Below are 18,712 nucleotides of genomic sequence, written 5' to 3' on the forward strand. Positions count from 1 at the left end.
GTTATCGCAGTTAAAAATTGTTTACAGTTAAAATGTCAAGTTAGAACTTTCATTTCTCGTAAATGAAGCCTTTGCCTTTACCCCCATGGGGTGCTGAGTGGCCTTTGCTGGATAGAATCACTTACCTAAAGGGTCTCCTGCTCAAAACCTAGATCAAAACTAGTTTAGGGTTTAAACACTGAGAGAGACAGATCAAGCAGTGCTTGATATAAAATCTCCCCATAACAGTATGAAATCTTTGTCAGATCAGAAATAGTTTGCTACACTTGCAGAAAGCAGAATGATCGCTTGTATACTGTGTCTACATGAATGACAGGTCTTCATCTGGATCCCCAGGCCACCTTGTCAAGTAAGATGCATCACATCTGACATTCTTTTGCTCTTGCCATGGTTTGTTTGTTTGGTTGGTTTTTTACTTAAATTAAAAGTTGACAGAGAGCACACCTGAGATCTCTCTGTCTGCCAGTTTCAGACATATTAAAGACAGAGTAAGGGATGAGATTGCATGAAAACGAGACAGGAAATTGATTTTGGTATAGAACAGAAAGGACAAAAATATTCCGGTAATGTGAAAACCAGCAGGATTTAATTATATGGTATATAAAATGTGGTTATTGAAATTCTCCTAGAAGCCATTTCCAGGCATACAAATTTTAAGGAGTTGAATGAGAAAAGGCAATGCAGATTTACCATGACAGGTAGTGATGAGATGATGAGATGATCTGACCATGATGAAATGACTGTTCCGTGGAGAATAAGAAAAGCAGTAGATATCATTTACCTTGCCTTTAGCAACATTTTCAGCATAGTTTCCTGTGGTGTTCCTCTAGTTTATTGGATTAGATAAGTTGCTAACAAGTACAGTTGTGAATTGGTATGCTGAAAGGTCAACAGATCAAAATGACTGGTGTCTGTTTCCTAGTGGCATTCCTCAGGAGTTAACACAAAAGCAACAGTTTTGCATCTCTATTAACAATCTTGATAGTGGGATGTAAGGCATCCTTAGCCAGTTTGTGGAGAATGCAAAACTGGTGGTGAGTGATTAGTATGCACAACTGCCATTCATAGCTGTGTTAATAGGCTGGAGAAATGAGCTGACGGAAATATCAAAAAGTTCAACAAAAACAGATGGCAAATCCCACCTCTGAGCCAGTACTGCCCAGGTACTGGTAGGGCACTGCCTGTGTAGAAGGCTGTTTTACAGAGAAGGACATGAGGTCCTGAGAAACAGAAAGTTGAATGTAGCTCAGCAGTGAGACCTCTCACAAACGTGGACAACCAATACTGGGCTGCATTATCAAGAACATAGCCAAGACATTGTGAAAAATTATTATTCCGCTCAAATTACTACTCCACAAATAATATGTTCACTTATGTAATCCCCAGGAAAGACACTGATAAACGGAGTAAGTCCGGTGGAAGGCACTTAAGGGATTGGAACTAAAACAGCTGAGACAGCTGGACTTGTTCAGCCCAGAGAAGAGAAAGCTAAAAGAGGATCTAATTCCTGTCATCAACTACATAAAGAGAGCTATTGATAAGACAGAGCAAAACTCTTGGAGAAGCACAGTGAAAAGCAGAAAGGTACCAGTCACAAGTTGTACCAAAGAAAATGCTGATGTAAGAAAAAAGTATTTGACCATAAGTGGTCAAACTAAGTGACCTGCTGCAGAAAAGGCTGTGGATACTCCATCCTTGAAGATACTCCAAATGTGTTCAGGGACATGACCTGAACAGTCTGTTCTAATTTCATAGTCATGCTTTGAGCAGAGCATTGGACCAGGCGACCTTCAAAAGTTCCAATCTAAATCATTCTGTGGGTCTATAAATGATTTTATGTCATTTTAAAAAGTCTCTAGTTCTCCGTGTGGCCTTTGACAGCTGTTAACTTTGCTTAGTCTGACCTGAAGGAAGAAGGATCTAGGTATAGTCCTTGATAGAGTGTTGCATTCTGGAATAAACCTTGGGATGAGATGATTACAATTTGCTTCATAGAGAAAAAATGTTTGATTCTTTTGAATACTCACAATGTGGTCTCATGCAGGTGGCTGCTTACTCAAGGTTGTTTAACATGAAGATCCTGTATCCCAAGAACCACAGACGTTTTGAGTCCACTTACAGTATTGTCTTATTGTAACTTAAGCAACTGTTTCAAGTTAAAATAATCCAAACAGCTAGATAAAATATTTACCCGTGTGTTTTCAGATATCTCCAAGCACCATCAATACTTCCACCGTTACATCCATGTTGACTGGTATCACAAGAGATCAAATTCTGAACAGAAAGGTTGTCTGTGATCTGACCCTTGGAATGAATTGTTATTCTATCTGCTGCAACACCTGTTTTGAAATAAATATTCTTTTATAAAAAACAAATAATTACTCACAACTTCACATTTGTCATTGTGGAAAAGGACTGAAATACAATCCCAATATTTTCTGCCTGTGCAGATATCTTCACTAAACAATAACAATATAATCCGTAGAGACTTTCAAGAGAGAAGATTGTGAAACTGCAAAGCATCATGAGCAACTTTGTTGTAATATTACAAATCTCTAGATTTACTGGTTATTGTACAGTCCCAGATATCTAAAATCAGATGAGATATTTACATAATTTAGTCTGATAGTCTCTCTGATGTTTGTAAATGCACAGTCATATCCAATTTTCTTCAGCAGAAGATGCGAATACTTCCCCACCTCTCTGCAGCTGAGTCTCCAAATCTCTTCACTTTCTTTTCCACCTTTCTTTTCTTTATTTGGGGGGTGTGGGGGGTAAAGCAAAAATGAACAGTCCTTTGAAGAAGAAAATTCAAGACTGGAGACATCTATTGGTTTCATTAGAAAGAATATTTGGACATGTTCATGTTAAAGTGTAAATGTAGTATTCTTTGTACTTTCTTCCCTTATCACACAAAATTCTTCTTCTGAGATAGACATCTTAGATGTCTGAATTCAATCAGATAGTCATAATTCTTAGTACTTGTATATTTATGCACTGATTTAAAGGCAGCCTAGGTTAACTAAGTTGTGGTTGAAACTAGCCTACTTCTACTTTCGTTATCGAATGATGATGAAACAACCATTAAGCCCCAATCCCAGTCATTACCTGTGATTAAATTATATTTTTGTTACTTTTAGCCCCTCATTTTGAACCTGAAAATAAATTTTTAAAAAATATCTTTAAATCTAAGGCTCCATCAAAATCAACACTAACTTTGGTGAATTTTGGGCAAGACTTCAGAAAAGTGAATCTGCTCATGGCAGGTGACAATTTTGTTTTGTGCTTTTGTGAGCTGTCACATGATGATGAATTTATTTTCATAGGTATAAGAGTCTTTTAGTAAATAGTTTTGGAATAGTTACAGAAATTACTCATGATAAGAAAAAATTATACAGTAGTGGTTTTCTATTCACTGAACAACAATTAATCTTGTGAAGAAAAAATGAAAATTGTTAGGTGCAGCTAAACAACATGGGAAGGCATCTTATAATATTTAGCTTTGAAAATAACAATGTGAATTAAAATTACAAGATTTACTTATGAAAGGGAAAATTTAGACATAATATCTGGGAAGTCTTTCCCTCAGTGATCTCTGTACATCTCCACAGTAATCTGTCAGTAGAGTTGTTAAAAGCTCTCTTGGTCTGCAGTGGACAGGACAGGGAAAAAAGTGTTTTCAGTCTGACTTTTATAGAGAGCTGGAGTTAGCTGGCCTAAATGCTCTTTTCCTTCTCTTACTGTTGTGATTTAAAGAAGCAGTTGCAGCAACTTGCACCAATGAGGACCCACTGGCCAAATTAAGTCATAAAGATTGATTGCATAATTTTTTTCTCTAGCTTTATATATCCCAATACACACTGAGATTTATTGCAAGGAAAATGTACTTAGCTGATTTTTTAACTGCTTTGGTGAAAGTGACAATCATGTCCACTTTTCATAAAACCAGAGGTCGTAGCACATGAGGTTGAATTGCGTTACTGACATTGCTCGCAGAATTTGAAAGCTTGTTTTTTCCACAAATATCTGAGCAGTTTCAGGGCCTTTCTTCTCATAAAATTTGAAATCATTATACCCAATTTATTTGAGTAGCAAGGGTTGGACACTGTTAAATGCAGAAATATATAAATACATATAAAGAAATTGAAGCCTACCTGTTTTAAGATTTCAAGTAAAGCATGTAGTTGCACAGACAAGGGATGCAGATTTTTTATGTTAAAAAAGCTACTCTACTAGTTACAATAAAGTGCATCAGTCAATTCATTTTCTACTTTCTGTCACAAAAAAATTCTCCCTATGTTATGCAATCTTATGAAAATCAAACAAAGAGCTGCAGCTTAGACTGACTTCTTAAGAATTTGGGACAATATACAGGGAAAGTTGCAGCAGTTTCAAATATTCCTACTTGCTAATAAAGAGTGAAAAGCAAGCTGAAATTGTTTAATTACTATTCACTTTACACATCTAACATCAGTGATACTTTTAAAGGGAGAAAATATTCATATTACTTGCGGTTGAAAAAGCCCAGGATGCTCCACAGTTTCGTTGATCCAAAGGATCATGAATCCACTCAGGCCACTCATAAGTGGCTGAAAAAATTGCAGGAAACTTTTCTTCTGGAAGTGACTTTCCCTAAAGCAAAATGTAGAAGATCTGTATATGCTTCAATTCATATTTTTATAATAAATTTTACGGTAATTTTGTTTATAAAATTCTAAATTTTTGAATTGAGGAACCCTAAAGCCTTGACACCTGTGGTTTCCCGAGCAACTCTGAGGTGATTACCCCATGGCTGGATGCTGAACCCCTATGAGAGCTAGTGGAGTTCTGGCACTCCACTAGCTGAGCTGGAAAGCTGAGCTCCATAACTGCCAACCTGAATAACCTGTCCAGTTCCTTTCGGATTTTTATCTCAAACAACAATTCTCTATGAAATATGCAAAGTATGACCCAGCTGGAATTTTTCGAAAGAAAAACCTTCTGCTACAAATAGCTGTGAAGTTCAATTACCCTCTTCTCCTTGACATGTATCTATAGGTAGGGAATTTTAATCACTAGGGGAGAGGCATTGGTACAGTGTATCATTGGATTGTCTTTTACACAGAGGTTTTTCGATCTTCAGCACTTATTCTCACTACGGAACAAAAATCAGTGATTTTCCTTCTGCTTTGTAATCTGATGGAGAACTGATGAGAATTCATAGTCTGCCCACTAAAGCCATTTGGTCAGCCATTTTTGGCACCTTCATCTCTCAGTCTTAATTTATGTTTACCTCCAAAGTCCTCCAGGCTTAGAATAAATATTTGCATATGCAAGAACCATCTGGTACAACCGCTAATAGTCTGCTCTGTGTTCAATGTATCAGAGTCATTGACCCGTTTTTTCACCTGAGGAAATTTATGGAATGATTGATTTTGCTGTGAAGGCAAATAGGAATGGCCAAAGAGAATTGCATTATTAGTCCATTCAAACAGTTTGTCTCAAAAAATTGTTGATAGCATCAACTCCAGAGGGAAATAAAATGCACAAAACATGATAATCTGTTCCTAAGCAAAATGTTCACTAATGATTCTTTCTCATAAGCAGGCTGAAACCCTGAAGCACAATGGCTTCTATCCTGTTCAAATTCCTTTGTTATTTTACTTCAATTTACTTATCTTCTAATTCTGGGTGTCCTTGCTGCACAATTTTTCTAAATTACTTATGTGATTTATAAAACTAAATACCTTTTACAGAGATGATTGAAACATTTCAGGCCAGCTCTTTCAGATTATTTCAGAACTCTTTGGGGAACCAAATGTTACCACTTTGCCTGTATCAAGATCGCTTTGTTGCACCCACTGTGTAACAGCAGTGCCTCCATCCAGCTTGTTCACCTGGATTTGCCATAGAAAACCCACAGCTGAGAAGTGAGTAAGGAAAAAGAAGCTTGTACTTCAGGTACAATTAGATTGGGATACAGCCCCAACAGGCAGATTGATAAACCTGTGCCTATGCCCAGACCCAGTTCTTCCAGGTTCACTCAGTTAGATGCAAGCTGTGAGTGCTGAATCCACTAAAGTATACTGTAAGCTGTCTAGTCTAACTTAAAGAATAACTTGGTAAATTATCATTATGTTAATTTTTAGCGAGCAGACGCAAGATCAAAATTTACTTTGAAGATTAAACATGTAGGAGAAATCCCAAACAAATAGAATTTCATTTACATGATAAGACTATTCACTACCAACCAGTAAACAAGCAAAATTTGGTAAATGTTGTTTAGCACACTTATGTGGGCAATGGCTGCTTAAAATGCTACAAATGAGGCAGTTGAGAAAAGCAAAATTCTAAACAGATCTTCAGTCTGTGATAATGTGTTACTTTATATATTCCTGAACTACTGCCAATGTATTTATTAGCCTCGTGTTGTAAATCCCAGAACAAATCCCTCATTAACCCTCAGCCTTGTCATTTATAAATCCAGGACTGACCTGTAGCCAGAAACATTGGCTTTTTGTCTGAAAAACTGTTACCCTGATATTGAGAAGCACTGCTGCTCTGTGACAAATATTAAGTCTAGACCACTGTTTCTCAAGGTATGCTCCATGGACCAGCATCAGCCAGCACAAGGCAATCAGCAAAATGGCTGGTGAACTATTTTTAAACATTCACGTGTACTCTCTGCAGTGAAGCCTAGCAGTTTGGCCAAAGCAGGAAGGTAAGTGGACACAAAAGAGCACTTGAACTTCAACTATGACTTCTTCAGAAAGGGTAGATGACCTATCAGAGAAAAAAGGTCAAAGATAACTGAATTTGCAAATGTGGAAATAGTTTTTCTGAGGGAAAGAATTTTATTTTTTTTCTTAAGGTAGGAAAAAGATTCCAGATATCACTTGCTTTGTGAAGACAAAATGGGAATACATGACCTTCAGTTTGCAAGAGAAATACCACTGCTGAGATCTTTTACTAAGAAAAGACATATATCAGTGGAACAGCTAGTATATTTTCCTACTTTCACATTGCCTTTATGAGTTCTTTGATACTTAATGAAAAATGTTACCTTATTGTTGAATTATGTATTTCATTTTCTTCTAAGATGGTACTTAGGTGTTGCTGGGGGGTGCAGACCCCACCATTGCAATTCTTGCTAGGACATGTACTGACAGAATACCCTGAAACACGTGTCACAGTGTGTTCTAAAGGTGTGGTGGTTATTCTTGTGCTACATAGAACTTCAAGAATGATAACACTATCTTCTGCAGTGAAAATGCCTTCTCAGATTGAGGAGCTTCAGCTTTGTCAGGAATCAGAGTTTTAGTGGCGCATTTAGCTGTTGATCTATGTTCAGGTCTAACCGTACTCTGCAACAGAGAGTCTTCAGTTCAGATTAAGTTCTTGCTCTATATTGTTGTTTTTTAGGTATTCTAAAGTGCCACCATATTAAACTTCCCTCCCTGCCATAAGCATCACCTTATTGAGCAGGTATAGCCTTTTGTTGATAGCAGAGCTTTTAAAAGCTCGTGTTTTCTCTAAGATGAAATGTAGCTCTGTCACACTGTTTAATTTAAATTAATGTTATGAAGTTGTATTTGCAGTTTGATATGACAGTCAAAGAAACAACTAAAAAGTCTCTATTCCACATCCAAACTTTTCAACACTGCTGAGAATTAAGATTGGGCTGTAGATGTAAAGTTGTTAAGACACAAAGGCTGAACATTCCTGAATATTTTTTTTCATGCAATTGAGTAAGGAACCCCTTCTACACAAAAGTGCTTTTTTCAATGCTACCCCAAAAGATAGTAGGAAATAATCAGAACAACAGGCCTCTACATACCAGAAGCCATCCTTTTTTCCTTAAATAGTAGATCAGCAGCATGCTGAAGAAATGGATTTTATTTAAAGGGGAAAAAAAGTTGTATTTAATGAATGATAGCTATGGTTTTCTTTTTACATTAGCAGAGCTACAAGCCCCAGACTCCTGAACACTAATTGTAGCATTTTTATCAACTAAATATGTGATTTTGGGCAAATGACTTCCAGTTTTCTCACTTGCGAAATAGGAAAGGTAGTAATAATCCCAGAGAATGCATGAATATTTAATTAGTACCAGTTTATCCACAGTAAGTAACTAGTACTTTGGCCTGCAGATGAATCAGTACTCAACAAAGTCACTTAAAGGTCAAGCCATTAAGGCTTGGAAAGTGTCCCTGAAAAATATTAAAAAGTCATTATTTCTGAATTTCATTATTCATATCTCTTTTACTCCATTCTGCATTGTCACCTGGTGACAGGCGAAGCTTAATAGAAACATTTTCACCCAAATTCACTAGTTTTTTTATCACTTAGGACTTTGTAAATGTGATAGTATGCTTCACAAAATATCAGTGACAAACAATTATTCATGGAAGGAGAAGAAGGGTCAAGAGTCTCTGAAAATCTGATAAAATACTTGTCTTAAAAAATGGCTGGAAATGAACTCTATGGCTGCTGCTGTTTTGCCAGTTGGAAGAATCTATTGATGTACACCTGGTAAGCCCAATCCATGCTATGAAACTGTTGGATTGTGCAATAACAGTAGATATGGAGCTGCCTATAAGTGAAGAAAATTGTAATTTTTATATTTTGTTGTGCAATATTAAAATATGGCAAATTTTAGGAAATTTCCTGAGGCAGCACAAGGACACTAAAAATATTATGTTCTTCTAGAAAACCGTCTCCTAGAAGGGGACAAAATCAGGGAAATTTGGAGCTTCACAGTGTAATTTTGATCAAGCTGGCCAATCTGGGTCCCAGCCCACTGCCTCGCCACGCTGGTGCAGGGAGCTGACATTGTGTGTGACAAAGACTGAGTCTGCATCAAGAAAAAGGGTTAAAATTGCTAAAACTATTGCAGAGGCCATACCCTTCTTTCCCAACTTCCCTGCCAATTAGTAGCTCTGCACTGCTGTCCTCACATGGCCTTCCATGATGTGGAACCCTTCTGCCACAACATATATGCAAGGCTCAACAATTGACTTTTAATAGATAATTTAATGGCATTACTTGTCTGAACTATATAGAAGCCAAAGATAAAAATCTGTTTATACTTGCAATTTTTCTGATTTCACTATGGTGAGCTAGTTAGTTTTTCTTTTTATGGTCTGTGATTTCCATAAATTTTATCTTCCAAAAAAGAAACAAACTGATCCAAAGCATTGAAAAATCCACTCTGGATTCAATAACTTGCATTTTTTCTTAAAATGCTTAACTACATAACTTAAAGTATATTTGCTTTGCTTCAGAACTAATTTGAGCATAAATAAATGATAGGAAATTTAATTTAGGTGTCATGAAAATGGTCATGGCGAAAAGGTTTAAAAAGTTGGTAGCAGAAAAATCACTTCGTTTTGTCACGATTCCCGTAATTTTTCTTTACATTTGTTCAAAACCCAAAAAAACTTTTCACAGCTTCTGTCAAAGATTGCTGTTTAGTCTTAGCTGTTAACCTTAATGAACTTTTTTATGGTTACAGCTAAGTGTTCAATTATTAGCAAATGGAGAGGATAGTATGGAGCCATCTTAAAGTAAACTATAATGATAAACTAATATTGGTGCAGAGCTTCATAGTGGTTAATATTTACTTTTGCTCCTCCCTTTTCAATTTTCATCAATAGGGCCAGACACTCTATGACTTGTAGAACTATTCTGGGAACTACAACATAGGAGCATTTCATATCAAAACCCTGAATCATACTCTTATAATCGTCCACATTTATTTTCCCTTGTGATAAAGTTATTAAAAAAGTATACATGACACTTACTGGAGCTTCTCTCATATTCAGCAAAGAATGAGATGGAGGAAAGGTACCCAGGCGCTTTCTGAAACCTTCTTCCACTGTCATTCCCCAGAACTGACTGTAGTTCTCAGCTTTCCATCTTCCTCATAGACAAAAAACAAACAAATAAATCCCACATTAGAGATATCATTCAAATTAATACATTGCTCCTTTATAATAGTACAACTAGCAAAAACATCCATTTGAAACACTATGAAATTTTTTATTGGATAAGAGCTGAGTTACAGGGGAGAGCATTCTCTTCTATCCTGCTTGTGTATGAAGAACAAGGAGATGGGATTCATCTTGACCAAAGGAGAAGCCTCATTGTTCTTGGTCTCCCTGTAGTCACTGAAAATGCAAGCACCTGGAGAAGCTGAGTCATATCTCAGGTAGGCTTAACCACCCTATGGCAAACCTCACTGCTCACCACTAACAAGAAAGAGATTAAGGGCACCAGGTACCTTACTTAGGTGTTTATCGTAATCCAGTTGGTTTAAATGTCTCCCATGAAATACAAACTGTTTCAGCACTCATCACAGCTTGCAATCTGGGCAGGCTTCATTGTTGAATTTAGCACCTCAGATCACAGGGAGGCAATCCCTGTATCTCTGTCTGTAAACAGTCAGCAGACTCCCAAGGCACAGATCCAATACTGGAGTGTCCCTAATCCCTGTGTACTAGCTAGGGGAAATGAGACTTTTAGCAAGAAAAACAAGCCCCACAAAGTTCTGATTTCTTGGTCCTCTTTGGGCCCATTTTCTCCTCTTCCAACACTACTTAGAGTCCTGTTATGTAGAATAATGCTCTTAAGGGAGGAGAAAAAATGACTTTATATATCTATCCCAAGTAATAAATAAAGTGAAGAAGAAGGGAAGATGATGTAAATTGTGTTTTGAGAGAAAAAAAATGTTCTAAGTCTGGAGAATGTTTAGATAGATGTTTACAATAATTCTTACCAGCACGAGACTTTCAGTATCTTTCCATTTAAAACTCTATAATCTGCCAACTATTTAGGAAAGTTTCAGAAATGTGCACTTACTGTCAAATTGCTGTAATGTTACTGGAGAAGGAAGGGGCAGGGAGGATTACATAACTTGTAATTTGCACATACATACAGCAAGTAATACAGTGATTTATAACAAAACCCTAAAATAAAAGGGTTCTCACCCATAATCTCCAGAATTGATGCCCTGAATTAAGTCTTGGCGAACAAGGCATACATCTGCCGAACATTTCCAGAGACTGTTGAAACATTTGCTGAAAGGACAAGAATATCATTGAGCAAAAAATGAATTGTCAAAAGAGAAATGTGCACTTTAGCAGCAGAAGGGAGATAGATAAAAAAAAGTGCAAGCAATACAATTGTCACATAGTATTTATGAAAACATAATGCCACTTCTTCCTGTTTCATTACCTAATGAATCTTAATTGGAACAAGGTGGGAAAGTTTACAGCTTGTGGAAAGGTCATATTTGAAAAATATTGCTTCCTTCTTTGTGAGACAAAACCGGGGGGAAAAGGCAACGTCCTGTACCGTCGATGTTGAATTCCTCAAAATTGAGATATTATGAGGAAGTTTCACTCTGGAAAGCCAGAAAGGAGCCATGTGGCCATAGACACCTTGCTCCAAGGACCCTGGGCTAAAGTCAGGACAGTGGGAGCCCCAGCTCTGTTTGGGTGCTGCTGGAGCCCCTTGGGATGCCCTGGTACTAGAGGTGCAGGGCTGGATTCTGAAGAGGCAAAGCAGGGAGGCAGCTCAGGCAACTGACTGCCACAGCTGGCAGCTGAGCTCCCCTGTCTGCACTGTCTGCTCCTGTCCCAAGGCAAAGAAAGGGATGTAGGAAAGTTCAACCCTTTCCTGCATAAATATACATATATATATCATTCCCTTCTGAAATAATGCAAGGTCTCATTACTCATGAAAAAAAAAAAAAGCAAAGCACCAGAGGAATAATCTCACAAACTTTAATGATTCTTGTCTCGTGTGCATTCAGGTCAGTGCCAGGTCTAGCCTGAAACCATTTTGACTCAGGTTTGACTGAGTAGAAACAGAATTAGTCTAGTGAGGAGGAGATTTCAATAGTCTAATATTCATATCTTGATTAGAAAGCCTGGTTTCCCTCTTGCCATTGTTCTAAGTTGGCTGTAATTTACTTTCACAAAACCTTAATATTTAGCGCTGCTCTTCCAGCCATTTTGATTTGATTACATCTTTAATGTGAATTTAAGGATGCTCTCTACCTTAATTCCTGTTTCATGACATATGCTAGATAAAATTCAATTTGCTGTTCTCTGAAACATTACCAGGAATTGCAGTTGTCTTTAATTATTGTTCCTTCTCTGTAATATCGGCCGTCTTTATAACAACCTGCCAAAATAACATATAGATGAGTAAAAATTACATAAAAATAATATTTGAAATGAACTACTCAAAAATCTTGCTACTATTGAATTAATTTGTTATATGAAATATGCTTGAGTTATTTAGTTGAAAGTCGGTAATATCTATTTCCAGTTTCTTCCAAGTAATGAAGGCAGCTTAATGTATTTGAATTTTTTACCAAATGCATTATCATTCATAATAAATAAAATCAGCATCAGATTCAAAACACCCACTGAAAAATATACTATCTTACATGTAAATAAAAAAAAATAATTCTTCACATAAAGTTATTTTCCAGTAATAAAAAGAAAATATTTCTAATAAAAATTATTTTTTATTTGGCAACTGAAGTAGAAATAAGTTTTTCCAGTATAGAATTTAAAAACCTAGTGAATATTCCAAACCTATTATAATATAATTTTTTCTTTGCCAGAATAACTCCTCTTTGAAAAACAGAGAGATCAATTCTATTTCAAGGCAAATGTATGTTTCACGCACTCTCCAAAACCCAGTATAAAACCTAAACTTAGTGATGATTTTTCCAAACAAATATGTCCCTTCTATTTCTTTTCTTTGTTAACACTTCACTGAGAAAAGTTTTTGTGTGTATTTTACGGTCTTCCACATAAACTGTTTCATCAGTGCATTTGATTGTCAAGTTCCAGTAAAAGAAAGATTCAGAATGCCTGCAGAGGGCTTTAGATTGAGTCAATAACAAACATTATACATTTATCTCATGGGTCTTTGTTTTCCAGCCCATTCTGACATGTGAGCCTACCGAGATCATGTTCCCCCTCCACTGGGAGGATTGGAATCAGAATCCCAAGTTCTCCTTTCTTCTCCATTTTTAAGAAGTTTAAACTGTAACATACTGTTGACTTGCAAATTTGTATGATATCACACTTTTTTTCCCACCGCAAACGTAAGGAAGGCCATCCCCTTCTCATGGCAAGGGCTGGAATTTGTCTGCCCAGACATACACATATGTTTGCTTCACTGGCAGGAGACAAATAAGCACTCTAAGCCCCATTGAATTTTATAACAATGTGCAGAAGTAGACTAGAGTTGGTCATTTGGCAGGCTCGTAGCTAGCACAGATACAGGTGAAATAAATCCCACCTAAGTACTCTGAGGCCCAAAGTGTCTGCTCTAATTCAACTTCAGCTAAGATCTGAGGTATTTTTCAGAGAATACTCAAAGCAAGTTACCAAAGTTTCAGTTTGTCACAGTCTGCCACAAAGTTGGCATCAGATAGTAGCTGGAAGGAGGCCTCAAGCAAGATATTTCCAAAATACAGAGGGAAAGAAATATTGATGCAGCACCTGAGTGACAAGGCAGAGCCTCACTAGAGCTCTGCTGGCAGTGCTCACTGCCCTTGCCCAAGATTCAAACCTAGACTAGTACAGAAGCAGCTTTCTAATGATGTATGCTTAGGGAATTAAAGATTAACACCATGAAGTTTCTTTAGCCTAGTCAAATTAATATTTAGAAGGCCAGGAGTGCTGCCTGCAGCAGCAGTGGCAGAGAGCAGAGATATCTAAGATAAAAGACACATGAGAACACGAGGTTTTCTGGCCTTGAATATTTTATTTTCCAACATTAATATATTAAGTGGGAAATTAATTAATTTGAATATAGCTTAATGACTTTGTAAATAGGATTTTATTATGTGAAAATCATGATTGAAAAGAAGAGCATTTGATTAATGGTGACTTCCTTCCCAGTCCAGCATTCTGATAGCATTACGGCTCTTACTACAGTTGCCTCCAATATTGATGTGAGCATTTCTGTCAGGGAAATGTCTTCAGGTTTACTCCCTCAAAGGCCAGATCCTGACTTTCACATTAAAGTGATTATCAAACTCTCTGGATGTCACTTTTACATCATTGACAGGGTGAGTCCCAGTGTGTGGATTCTGATACGGCTTTTCGTACCATCAGAATAATTGAAACAAAAAGACAAAATAACAGTCCAGAGATAAAACTCAAACAGTTGTTCTAACAGCAAACAATAAAATACTACTAATAAAAAAATCCCAAACTTCTATTTGGTACCTAAGGCAGGAATGTGCACTTTCTTCTGAAACTACACACAAAAACCATTGAAATATACTGAAAACTGGACTCATAAAGGCAAAGTCAAAGCAGTTCTACACAATTAATTCAAGACTGGCCCTCAGCATGGTGCATGACCATGGAAGAAGTCACAGCATAGCTTGTTTCTACTGCACACCAAGTTAGTGAATATGTGGGGATCCAGAAATAAAGCATTGAGCAATTTTATTGCTGTACATTCCAGCCCATGTAAAACACTTTAGTTTATTGTTTTATTTAAAGAAATATTACTCAGGAAACTCTGAAAGCAAAACCACAGGCAACCAAAAGATCAGAATCTTCCAGATAAAAAGTACTTTGGCATATATGGTCTTCAGGTACTTAAATAATTCTTAGCCTAAGGCAAATGTGTAGTGTCAGTTGCTAAAAGTCAGCTAATATACTTATGTCATTTCTAAATAAGTTTCCTAATTTGCTTCGTCTTCAGGCATTCAGTCCTTTTTGTTTCTCCTTTTTTTTTTTTTCCAATTTCTCAGACATTCCTGTTCAAGAAAATTCCTTTAGAGCTGGTTTTGTCTGTTGCTTTTTTTTCTTGCTGTATTTTGGATTTATTATTCTCCTTTTACCCTCTAAATTACGTATATAATAAATATCCAATAAACAGATTTTAAAAAACACAGACTTTCTATCATTTTACACATCAGAAAAATAGGATTTTTTTTGAGATGGCATATAAAATAATGATATAACATCATCTATAGGACAAATAAAGGTGATTGAATAGAGTAAATATAATTGTTACCTCTGGTAGTTATGTACAGCCCAGGAGTTACAAAACAGTGAACGCAAATACAAAAATTTGGATTAAGAAAGCAGTAAAAATATTACCCCTCACCTACTGCCTTATCTAAACCTTCTGTTACACTTCTACCTTTGAGAGGTAGACTTAAGGCAGTGCCCAAATGGCAAACTGCTGCAGCTTGTATAGTGATTCAATTCCATGAGACAGTTTGCCAAAGGAGACTTGCAGGCTGTCAACTCTGAAGCAGAAATGCAGCTACATATTTATGTAGAGATTACAACAACAACCCCATGATCTGTTGGAAATAATATACACAACTGCATCAAATAAATATGAAACAAATGTCTTAATTTACATAGAATCACAGAACATTCTTTTAGATGGTTAGAAACACTTTGGAAAATCAAATTTGTTTTACAGCATTTCTGTTGCTCCCACTTATCACATTTTGGCTGCAGATTTATGCCTGGCTAAGAGCACAGCCTCTTGAAAAATGCTGGAATGCAAGTAGCAAAATTATTGCAAAGAAACAGTTAATTTTAAAATGTCATGGTAATATTTTTGTTGATTTTAGACTTCTGAAGCTTTGGTATGTTTTCAGCCAGGTTTGGTCTACTGACAGTGAGAAGCTACATAGTCTTAAAACCCACAATACTAGATTTTGCTCACCAGCAGAGATTTGGCCCATGCAGGAGCCAAGGAAGGACCAGTTGTTTGCAGATCAATTTTTTGCAATCTCTAGTTCTAAAAAAAATTAGATTCAAAGTAGTGCCAGAGGAACTCACAATGCAAACTAACTAGTAAGGAACTAAAATATGTCAGAAATTCTTGTTCTAACCACATCCCTTCAACTATTTCTTCACCTGAGCTGTTGCAGGAAAAATAATGTCCTACAGGAAAGCTACGCTGGATCAAAACCATTGCAGAATACCTCAGAGCAGTATCATAGAGGATAACCTTCAGTTTTCTTGACAATTTATTTGTACTGATGGATACAAATATTTAGAGCTTGCTGTTAATCTCATTTTAATCTGTGAAGTTCTATTGGAGTTGTTGAGATTACACTAATTTTGACCCCATGAGGTTATTCTCTGAGAAGTTTCAAGTAAAGCAGAGGTTCTGTCCAAGAGAAATATAATGAAGCCAATGCTAAAAATATGTCCCTAGAGACAAAGAAGTAACAGCAAGCACAATTCTTAGTCCAGTTTCATACTTCAGCGCCTTTGTCCACTATGTCTTTAGTCACAATTTCAGGATATATACAATCTAAAGATTTATCAGTAATTCTACTTTCATGTATATTTTCATTGTGATGCACTAAAGTCAACTGAGTATTTTCTTTCTACCTACCTGATGCTGGAGGTGGCCAAGGCTCATCTGACCTGGTGGGCTCAACAGGGTGGTCACAAACATCCCAATAGTCAGCACAACAGTCTACAGGGCCAGGTGAACCTGAGGTACAGTACTGGTCACAGTAACATATAGCTGCTTTAGAGACAATATTAAAGCTGCAGTCATCATCTCTTCCTGTGCAACAGCCTCGTACCGTGCAGGACCTTCCCTGGTACAGATTCCTTTTAGTCCTGTTCCGCTTTGCAAAACCGCCGTCTTCTACAGAGTAAAGTCCTCCGGGAAAATTTCTTTTAGAATCAAGCTGCTTTGCCATACAAACTTCACTTGCAATGTAATATAAGAGCAATATCTGAATTTTGAGCCACATTCTTGTGCTTCTAGCAGTCTTTTTTGAGGCTCGTTGTCCTTCACTTTATAATCAAATGTTCATTCACTGTAGTGTAGTACCTTCAGTTACCAATCAGAAAAAAATCTGAACAGAAAGCTGCAGACTATGGTTTTCTAGGAAGATTCCACATGTGTTAATTATTAGTCAGATATGTTGTAAAGTGATTTATTTGGCCAAGATACAGAGATACTGGAAACAGCCATAATTATGTATATGTCATTATGAAATGTTGGGTGCATTCTCTTGCAAGTGAGTAAGTTTATAGTAAAGTTTCAGAATATGCAAAATATACATGGTCCAATATTTTGGTTCTATACTTTAAACTCCTAAAATCAAAACAGTGTGAGGAATGAGTATATGGTGTCAAAGGAAGCTCTCTTTCTTTTCATATACCTATAACCAACATATTCTCCATATGACTAAAAACTCTTTGATTGCATTTTATCTACATTTTCCTTTCTGATAAGCAGGGTTACATCACTGCAGTAAACTTATCCTGCATCCCCCATCTCAGTCTTATTTCCAGTGATCTAGCTTAGCCTTATATGCTTCACTTTGCATTGTTTTACTATCGGCAAATTAAGAAAAAAATTAGGTGATATTCAGTATAAACTATTACCTAAATGTATTCTTTTAAGGTTTGAATTTCTTTAGTCAAAATGAACTGGCAATCATTATAAATAGTGTAATAAATACCCACCAAGGAGTGCTTATTCTTGTTTAAAAAGGAAATGTTTGTATTAATAAAACTGCAAAGAAAACCAGAGCAGATATCAAGGATAAGTCTAATAGCCTTTACTATTTGATCTGCGATCTCCAGGTTTTTGAACAGTGGCCTAAAGAAATATACACGGTACTGTTGCCAAAACTTAAAAGAGTCAGAAAAAAGTAGCAAAGAATTTTAAGTTCCAAGTAAAGGTATCACATAAGGCTAATTGAAAAAAACCAACCAACCAAAAAACAAAAACCAAAACCAACCAACCAACCAACCAAGAAAAACCAACATAGTTTCAAATCTGAACTGTTACAAGACAATTTAAGTCTCCAAAGCTGAATAAACAGAGGTAAAAACTAATCATCCTTCTGTCTCCAGTTTTTTAGTAAGTGAGAGGAACCCGGAGATGTTGATGGTAGGCTCTTTTCTAGGGAACAAAGGGGATTTTTCCCTTTATGACTTCAGCTGGACTGCTCAGGAAGACATCAAAGGGCCCCTCCTTTTGAAAACACAGCTGGTGTGGATGCCTTGCCATGAATGGCAGAGACATTAAGAGGAAGTGTGTGTATGTGTGTGTGTCTGTGTCTGTGTCTGTGTGTGTTTATATATATGGACTTGTAATTCAAATGTTCAAGACTTTGATACAATTTCTTGTCAGCTTTTATTGGACCTGCCTCCCACACTAAGGAACTGCAGATGAGGGAAAATTACATCCAATCACATAATTTTTTATTTTACTCTGTTGCAAGCAACCTTTGCTGTGAAAGTTAATAGAAAGGCCAAGGTCAGGAGAAGGCAATCACCCTACATCACATTAATAGGACCTAAGTCTTAGCCTTCAAATTTGCTCTGCATTTTTTTTATTAAGTTTTATTCATGACAGAAAAATCTGGACAATGTTAATTCTGTCACTGACTACTATAATTTAACAAATATAATGTGAGAAAAATGAGAAAGAACACATTCATGGAAACAGTGAAACGCTCACTGGAAATTATAATCAGTTCTTTTCCTTATGTCTATGCAGCTCCATCAGCTCCAAGAGAATTACTTCTGATTTGCACCAACATTAGCAAAAGGCAAATCTCCTTTGTATTACAAATCTTCAGAAATATTTTTAAAGAGTTATCTCATTGCTCTGGAAGCATAAAAAAGAAAACAAGCTAACATGTGGTTAAAGTTGTCCACCAGTCAGAATAAATGAACAGGCATATCTG

The 18,712-nt window shown here is 36.6% G+C and overlaps 1 protein-coding gene across 1 annotated transcript in view; it reads right to left on the reverse strand.

Moving 5' to 3' along the window:
- The window catches only part of TINAG (tubulointerstitial nephritis antigen), a 43,994-nt gene extending 27,112 nt beyond the window's left edge, over positions 1-16,882 (reverse strand). The window contains exons 1-6 of the mRNA XM_032683514.1: positions 16,390-16,882; positions 12,105-12,168; positions 10,968-11,057; positions 9,783-9,897; positions 4,509-4,632; positions 2,192-2,339 (exon numbers count right to left, since the gene is read on the reverse strand). Coding sequence (XP_032539405.1) covers positions 2,192-2,339; positions 4,509-4,632; positions 9,783-9,897; positions 10,968-11,057; positions 12,105-12,168; positions 16,390-16,759 — 911 coding nt within the window. The 5' untranslated portion in view covers positions 16,760-16,882. The remainder of the gene's footprint in view (positions 1-2,191; positions 2,340-4,508; positions 4,633-9,782; positions 9,898-10,967; positions 11,058-12,104; positions 12,169-16,389) is intronic.
- Positions 16,883-18,712: the final 1,830 nt, after the last annotated feature.

The sequence above is a fragment of the Chiroxiphia lanceolata genome, chromosome 3, assembly GCF_009829145.1.
Source record: "Chiroxiphia lanceolata isolate bChiLan1 chromosome 3, bChiLan1.pri, whole genome shotgun sequence".
Taxonomy (NCBI): Eukaryota; Metazoa; Chordata; class Aves; order Passeriformes; family Pipridae; genus Chiroxiphia; species Chiroxiphia lanceolata.